This window comes from Plectrocnemia conspersa, unplaced genomic scaffold (genome assembly GCF_051122295.1).
Source record: "Plectrocnemia conspersa isolate PC_06_02 unplaced genomic scaffold, ASM5112229v1 ptg000010l, whole genome shotgun sequence".
NCBI classification, from domain to species: domain Eukaryota; kingdom Metazoa; phylum Arthropoda; class Insecta; order Trichoptera; family Polycentropodidae; genus Plectrocnemia; species Plectrocnemia conspersa.
In genome coordinates this window covers 16,005,742-16,014,499 of record NW_028277174.1, presented here as the reverse complement: position 1 = coordinate 16,014,499, position 8,758 = coordinate 16,005,742, and the positions used below count along the sequence as shown (strand labels likewise).

The 8,758-nt window shown below is 28.5% G+C and overlaps 1 protein-coding gene across 2 annotated transcripts; it reads right to left on the bottom strand.

Moving 5' to 3' along the window:
* Positions 1–754: 754 nt before the first annotated feature.
* Positions 755–8,254, bottom strand: LOC148230737 (leucine-rich repeat-containing protein 40-like). Of its 2 annotated transcripts, XM_088195359.1 has the most exons (11): positions 7,985–8,254; positions 4,593–4,780; positions 4,317–4,520; positions 3,727–3,850; positions 3,027–3,196; positions 2,782–2,924; positions 2,521–2,706; positions 2,311–2,454; positions 2,060–2,248; positions 1,804–1,995; positions 755–1,735 (listed from the first exon to the last, which is right to left on the bottom strand). In XM_088195359.1, the coding sequence occupies exons 1-11, from the start codon at positions 8,151–8,153 to the stop codon at positions 1,630–1,632; spliced, it is 1,815 nt and encodes a 604-aa protein (XP_088051485.1). In that variant the 5' UTR covers positions 8,154–8,254; the 3' UTR covers positions 755–1,629. The 2 variants fall into 2 exon arrangements, with proteins under 2 accessions (XP_088051485.1, XP_088051486.1); XM_088195360.1 differs by lacking the exons at positions 3,727–3,850; positions 4,593–4,780; positions 7,985–8,254 and having other exon boundaries at positions 4,317–4,454.
* Positions 8,255–8,758: the final 504 nt, after the last annotated feature.

Here is an 8,758-nt window from a genome sequence, read left to right as displayed (position 1 = left end):
GGATCATAATAAAACATTAAATATTTTTAGCATTTTTTCTACAGTATATCAATGGTGCACAATTGAAGCTCTTTAGTGCTTAAAAAGTTCATGGATACAACTATAAAAAATATTTTGCTTGAATGCGCAGTTACCTGTACACCCTCTACTACAAATCTTGGTCGGACCTAAACCTCTTACCTCCATTCGCCTATTTAAACGATCCAACGATTGTCTAACCATATATGTAGTAGTCAATGTGGTGATCTATGGCTCATCTCTAGAAGTTCTTATTCGTCTGCCTTCGTCATTGTAAGTCATTACTTCCATACTCAAAAACGAATGATAGAGCACTATCTTTCCGAGGTGAATGTTGCAAGTGCGATGTCTATTTTAAGCTACTGTTGTGCCATCATGTTGCATGTCTGAATTGAATTTTGCTAATTTTAAAATCAATAGAGCGTTGCTTTGAATTTTTTCATTTTACTTTCATATTAAAAATTCAATTAGTAGTATTACAAAATATATAATATGTATTATAATTAATTTTAACACTTTTGGTTTGTTTGAGCTTAAGAAGGAAGAAAATTATCAAATATATGCATAATCCAGTTCCGTTCTCAATTGTCATAATTGATAATAAGATTCCGTTTGGTTTTAATAAGATACGAGTGTTTTTAGTCATAACTCCATTAATTTATGTTGTAAATACTTACCTATCTTCTATCATAACCTTATTGTTATTAAAAATTAATAGATAATAAATAAAATCACATTTTCAACTTCACACTTTTTTATTCATCCGAAAGCGTGCATTTACAATCAAAACAACAAGGTCCTAGAGATAAATACATAAATACTAATATATCATTTGTACGATTAAACTATAACTACGGTAACATTTCTTTAATAATTATAATCAAGTTTTAAAATAGTAACACCAAAACACCGATAACAAAAAATAAATATATAAAATAATACTGTGCTTATATAAAAATAATAATAAGAAACAGTAACAGGTACAAGAAAAAAATATTTTGTACTTATAAGTTTTGAACTAACATGGTGTTTATTATAAGAAAATATATAATAATTCCTCACAACCAATTTAATTAGTAATATATTTTCATAACTGTGTGTATATATAATACATAATATTTAAAATATATTGTAAATATAAAGATGAAAGCTATATGGCATAACAAAACATTAGTTTCAAAAAACATAACTAAAAAATCGTGACTAAATAAGCGACTAGAATTATTGATTTAATATATTAATTAAAAATATGTACTATAAATATATGACTCAATATGATCATATAAGCTTATAAAACATGGGTATGTTAATATAAATATAAATAATTAATTAGCAGCAAAAAATAATATCTGTCGAATATTAATAGGTTTATACTTAATTCAAAATTGTATATGTCAAAAAATGTTTATGTACATGGTATTTATATGTATAAATATAAATGTATATGATCTTACGATTTTTTGGCCACAAAGTTTTACATGCACTTGAATGTACATTTTTATATGGCACAATTTAGAAAAGCTGCTTTAGCGATTATAAAAAAGCAAATATATTATCTTATGTAGTTGTCAACTTAATTATACAATATATTTTATATAAAAATATGATAAATTAAGCTGGAATTCTATCTCTTAAATATGACAATATTGACGGAGTTCCTTTTTCCAAAATAGCATGCCGGGGTTGTTTGAACGGATTCCCAAATAGTTGTAGAGATCTTTTTTAAAAAACAAATTATCAGTAATACACAATATATTTAATAAATATATACTTAAATATACTTACTTCAATTGAGAGAAATTTCCCAATTCTGGAGGAACAGACATTATGTTATTGTTTGAGAGTTCAAACACTGTCAAAAATTTTAATTTTGAAAGAGCATCAGATGAGACGTTTATCTCGGTGATTTGGTTATCGGCTGCCAGTAATATCTCCAAATTTGACATATTGTAGATGCACGTCGGAATTTTAGTCAATCTGTAGAAATATTAATAAACCATTAAAAATAATAGTAATTTAAAAAGAATAATAATAACAATACCTATTAAACGAGATGACGAGCTCTCTCAAGAGTTTTAAAGAACCGAGTTCTATTGGCAAATCTGTGATCTGATTTTTGCTCAACTCTAAATACTGTAGATTTGAACATTGAGATAGTTCGGAAGGAATGTTCGTAAGTTGATTACAACATAATACTAATTCAGTCAAGTGATCGGACACTTTGATAATACTAAAATAATAAATCATACAATTTTATCATCTTTAAAAAAAACTGAAAAAAATAATTAGTACCTTAATGGAAATTGTTTAATCTTATTCTTCCCTAAATCAATGGAATGAACATTTTCTGAAGCAGCCGCTTCGAATACTTCGTCTGGAATGACTGTCAAATCTTTTCCGGCCAGTAGTATAGATTGATTTTTACGCATAGCGTATCTAAAATATGAATTAAAATTGATGCTCTTAAATATGATATTACGACATAATAAAGAAAAAATTTACTTGTCGGGCCATTTATTTTCCATTTCGTGATCAGGATCAGCTTCATCAGGCGATATCTTATCACGTAAAAATTTAAGCACTTTACTGGTGCCACCTTGCATAACACCTCTCCTCAGAGCCAGTACTTTATTGCCTTCCAATTGAAGGTTTTGCAAATGAGCCAATAGACCAAGATTACTCGGTAATCTAATATATAAAAAAAATGTTAAAATGATAGATTTATATAATCGATTATATAATAATAATACAAAAAAAACTGACGCAGATAAATTGTTGTTAGTTATGTCGAATCTAATCAAGTGTTGTAATAGAGAAATGTTATCGGGTAACTTTTCAATTTGGTTATCTCGCACATTCAAAATTTTCAAATTTTGCATCTGTTCGCAAAATTCATCAGTTACCTCCTATGGTAAAATAAAATGATTGTAAATTCAGGGCCTTTTTATACAAAAATACTTATTATAAATTGAAAAATTGGGTATTTGTACATATAAAAAGATTCAAACCTTCAAAAAATTATTAGCCATATGTATTTCCCTCAAAGCTGTGCATCCGTAAAAATCTGGCAATTCTTCAATATTGTTATGATTGCAATGCAAAGCAACCATTCTTCTCAATTCGCTCATTGGTGGTAAACATTTTAATTCATTGTGTGTTACGTCCAGTTTTAACAAATCTAATATAAATATTCATATTTAAAATATTTATTTGCTATTTTTATATTATATATGAATACTCTAGTTAATCTAAGAATGTATCATATTAAATGAAAAATTAACTCCTGCAAATGACTCACATATCTATTACGTCATCACAATGAAGTGACTACTCACAAGTCACTACAAAAATAATTCACTTTTACTGGTGAAGAAAAATAAAAAATGTAAAGCTAAATGTAATGTAATAATTATTGTGAGGATACATGAGATGTTATTTTACGCGAATAATAATACATTCTTAGAACAATTAGTGTATGTACATAAAGAATAATTCACCAATGATATTACAAATAATGTGAATATTTCCTTATTGTTTAATTATGTGTTAAACATTGTTACTAATATATATATATTTTTAAATGCTACTTCATAAAAAAACAAAAAAGATATTAACATTTATTTTGTAGAAATATTTGTTGAATAATCTTCACATTAAATAAAAAATATTATTTATTATTATATACAAATTTAATTAAGCAATACAAACCTCTCTGATTCACAATGTCTGGCGGTAACTCAGTTAGTTTGTTATGAGAGATATCTATCTCAGTTAGACGTACCAAGTAACCCAAGCCAGGTGGTAGCAAAGTCAAATTATTGTGAGAAAGATCCTGAATCCACATACATAGTGCTTATTATTATTATTCTTACGAAGAATATAATTAAGCTTTCGTTAACTACATTATGTATATAATATAAATTATCAAAACTAATTATAAATGTAAATATATGGCATTAAGTAATAAAGAAGATCTAGTTTACTTTTTTTAATATAATTACACAATAACTACAGTATAATTATAAAAGTGACCGAATCCGAGATAAATTGTTGATGAATTAAAATGAGTGTACAGAGAGGTACATATGAGCAACACTAAATGGACATCAAGGACAATTGTGAAACAACATACTATATATAGTACATAGATCCAATCACTTTATAAATTATAAATGAAATGTACCACCTCTATCTTTAAACAGATACTTTTAAAATAAATTAAATTACATACTATAAATAAATATAAGCGTATTTTAAATATATACAATAGATATCCAACACCACATTATCAATATTACCAGTTTATTCAACATAATCAAATCTCCAATGTCCGGCTCGAGACTTTCAATCTCGTTATGGCTTAAAATGAGCGTTCTCAATTCGATCATTTTGAAAAGTTCTTTAGGTAGAGTTGTCAGTTTGTTGTGACTCAAATTGAGCATTTTCAACATTCTCAATTCGCCAAATTCGGCCGGCAGTTGCGTTAATGAGTTGTTTTGCAACTGAAATATAATATATAATAAATTAAAATATAATGCAGAAATAAATAATAAAAGCGTTGAATCAAAGCTCACCATTAAAGTGGTTAAGTCTCCGAGATTTTTGATGTCCGGAGACAGGTCCAAGATGGAATTTGAGCTTAGGTCTAAATAACATAGTGGCTCGGTATGCCACCATGGCTTATCGCTTGAAGTTCGATTAAAATCTAACTCAATGTTATTTTCAATAGGTATTTCGTTGATTTTCCATACTCGCTCGGGTACTTTAAAAAATAAATTTTGTTTATATTATTTTAGAACGATACAAGCTTTTTTATTTAAAATTGTATAATTTTATAATCCTTTAAGCATTTTACTATGGTGTTTGAAGAATATAGAAAAAATAAACCTATTAAAGTATTGTATTAAATTTAATTACAATTCATATAATTGTTTTCTGTAATTATTATAAAAATATTGATGTATTGAATTATATAAAAATATTTCTTAGAATGATGTATTAAATTCAATTGTACATATTTCAAAGCATGATTTTGATTGCTGTTATTAATAACTTTAAAATAATTAAAAACATTTATTTAAATTAAATAAAAATATAATTTTTTTAACTATTTAGCAAGAGAATATTTTACCTATATTTTAAATTCTAATTTCACATTGAGGGTGCAATTTTGATACCGCATTTGCAACTCAAATTTTTTTGATACCAAAAGAGCTGCTAAGTTACTTCTTTGGTGTCAAAAGATTGAAAGAGGCAATCTCAATTTTGCTTCATTTGAAGAGATAGTTGATATTGTATACATAACTTCTTCTGTATGCGAAGATTTTGTGACTCTTTTTAAAATGCTATTAGGATCGTTTGATGGATATTAAAAAAAAGTATCGTGTAGCAGAGCTGAATTAGCGAGTCTTGAAAATTCGTCAGTTCGAGAGTCTTCGTCGAGCAAGTGGTGATCTATCGATGATGAGTAATTATCGACCAAGAGTAAATTTACTGAAGTCATTGAAAGCTTAGATTGGTGGTGAGTGACTGCCATCCGTCGAACGATTAGTAATGGATTCATGTTGATCGACTGATTGTCAGTGATCCTTGTCCATCAAGTGAGACGATTAATAATGGGACGCAGTGTCACATATTTTATAAGTCATTGGACGCATGGATGGTAAGCAAGAATGAAAACCAGTCCCATTAGTTTTAGCTCCACCTTCAAATCACCCCGTTCAATAAAAGCTAGTTTAAAGTGGTTGTATGATAATTACGAAGAATATTTCAAACAATGATGATTCAATGCAAGACCATTGGTGTTTTTTATAGACTAATTTCAAAGCTTATAAATAAATTGGTTTAAAGAGTTTTTGTGATAATTGATGGCTTTCGAAAGACTTCGTGGCTATTGTGCAATCCTGGTTGATTTCTAATATTTCATTATTTCTAAAGCGATTGTTGAAACTCTCACAATCATATTTTTCTTCGCCATTATGGCTTTCCCCAATGCCAACTGAATCTGTCACATAACATTGGTGAACAGGGGTAAGTCAAATGAAAACCTCAAAAATTTGTTATCTCATATTTTATTGAATAGAAAAGTTATACAATAACAATTATCTACGTAATCCCCAGAGTTTAATATAAGTTTTCCATTGTTTAGAAGGTGCATATAAACTTATAAAAAGCAAATATTTCAGTTGATTGTGCAGCCAATCGTACACTATCTACTGCACCTTTTTGTCAAATCTATATGTCTTTGAAGGGATTGAAGATGTGAAAAATCACTGAGTACATATTCAAGACACTCAATCATTGCAACCATCAAACAGGAAGTATAGGGCTGAGCATTATCATGTGTCTACAAAATACCTGTATTCAAAATCTATAGTCGTTTTGATTTGATTGAAAATTATTGAGAAATTATGAGTGTAGCACTAGTACTGGCGTTTCCCTTGGGGATCATGTGCTCCAAAATAACAATTACTGGTAGCAATAAGTCATTTGTAAATTTTTTTGATCAATTCAGAGGCTCTCAATATTTTTTATAAAATTAATAATAAATATATTTTATTGTGTTCATTTATTTTATACTTTTTAATTTATTGGTAATATTTTATATAGAAATCATTTACATTAAATTAAATTTAAAAAAATATTGTATAAATATAATGTTTTTTATTTATAATTTTTTCAGTTATATATGAAAATATATAACCATCTGAGGTACCACAAAACAGTGAAAGATTGGCCACCGTACATGTACGGCGATACCGCTCAAAGGGTTAAGGCATACTAACATTAATCTTCAACCAGCTAGGTATTTTTAGGAACATATCTAAATGGTATATGTTATGGGAGTGTCGTAGATAAAGCATTGCACGTGGTGTTAAAGAGCAATAAATTATTTTTTTAGTTCATAAAAAAACGTTTAAAAGTGACTGGAAGCGTGGACTTTTTAATTATTTTTCAGATAAATATTTTAGGATTGTAAAATAATTTTTAGTCTTGCTTATACAGAATATAAAATCATTTAAGACGTAGCTTGTGACTTGCACATGTCTGCGAAATTTCGTTCAATAAAATAAGCCGGCCTGTGTCAGGCACAAGGCTGTGCGTTAAGCAGTTAATGCTATATAAAATCCTACAAAATTCTTCATTAATAAATGCACTAGATATAAAATAAATCATTAGATTAAAAATTAGTTTCTTAATGATAATATACAAATGTAATTTTAAATATTAAAATAGAAACAATATGGTAAAAACAATTTTTTTTATACACACCTGCTAACCCTTTCAACAACAACAGTCTAAGCATCCTAACGTAATAAAGAGTGGTTGGACTCATTCAAATCAATAGATAATACTATTATTTATCGCCACTAAGTCATTATGGCTGACTACACCTGAGAAGTCTCCTTAAATAAAATACAGTATATAGAAATATTCTATATACTTTCTTCGGAAGTTGAATAATAAATAAAAAAATTATGCCTTGTTAAGTTCACCCTTAATATCCTATGCACGCTATTTGTCTCACCCTCGTATATTTTACATGTATTGCGCTACATTTTTTTAAATATTAAATAAACCGACATATTGCTAGGTAATATATAAAACTAAGAATTAGTAGAAAAAATGTACTAAATCTTTTAAATATCTAACTTTTGATGCAAAAATGCAGTTAAATAATACCAATAATAAAAATAAATTTTTAAGCCATACAATTTAAAATAATTCACCGCTTGCGTCGTTATATTATATTTTATTAATATATTTGTTTACATTGTCTCATATCATTTAATAAAAAAGGATGTCAATCGTTAATTGTATATATCAAAAAATACATTCATAGATTAGAGTAGAGACGATATATACAATATGCCATTCGAACCAAAACAACAATACAAACAACCCCATAAAATCAATATCCTGTATGAAAGTACTCGCTACTAGTAGTAAAATCGATAGACAATACCTCTCCCAAGGTTTCTCGCCGCCAAGTTTAGCTGCCCTGTCCTTTTGGCCGATTTAAGCAGCGAAGGTGACAGCTCGTCCTCGACCGCTTGTTTGTCCTGTGCGTGAAACACAGGATTGCATTTTTGCTCCCTATACCTCGATTTGATTTTCGTCTTTGTTGTGCTCATTTTTTTATATCTCACATGTGTGCTATTTGCGCAATTAATTGCGACGCAAATCGCGAACGTCCGCTCCGCGGCGGAGCAAAAGTGACATTAGCGCTAGGCGTTACGTCGGCCTAGCGGAGACCTGTTTTATCGACTACAACTGTCATGGCCAAAAGTGAAAACGCTATTGTAGATAGACGATAGTAACACTGTTATAACTGAAACAAAAATCGGACCATTTACAGATAAAAAGGATAAAACGTCATTCTATGGGACACTTTAATAATAGTAAAAAGTATTGTAGATATTTAAGATGGTTAAATTAAATGGTAGTTGATAAATAAGGTCTTCTCAAAATTTTTGTCTTCTTTTTGTCCTTCTTTTTCCTAATAAAACAAAAAATTTCGAAAAGATCTTCCTTTTTTGAGCTTCTGAAGCATTTTGTCCTCCGCAGTTTTTGAACAATAAAATTCCGTGATGACTTTTTTATAGCTCTCTCAGGAATTGTCATCCAAGAAATTCGATAGCCATTGAACAATAATTTTCGAAACCACATTTTTTTTAGAGTTCTTTGATATTTATAATCTGGTAACCTTATGTTAATTAGTATGGCGCTACGCTCAAAA

Coding starts and splice junctions, on each gene's coding strand:
- LOC148230737 (XM_088195359.1), bottom strand. CDS start 8,153: ATGAGCACAACAAAGACGAAAATCAAATCGAGGTATAGGGAGCAAAAA. Junction 1,996..2,059: donor CTCGTCATCTCGTTTAATAG/GTATTGTTATTA, acceptor ATATTTCTACAG/ATTGACTAAAATTCCGACGT. Junction 1,736..1,803: donor GGAAATTTCTCTCAATTGAA/GTAAGTATATTT, acceptor TTTTTAAAAAAG/ATCTCTACAACTATTTGGGA.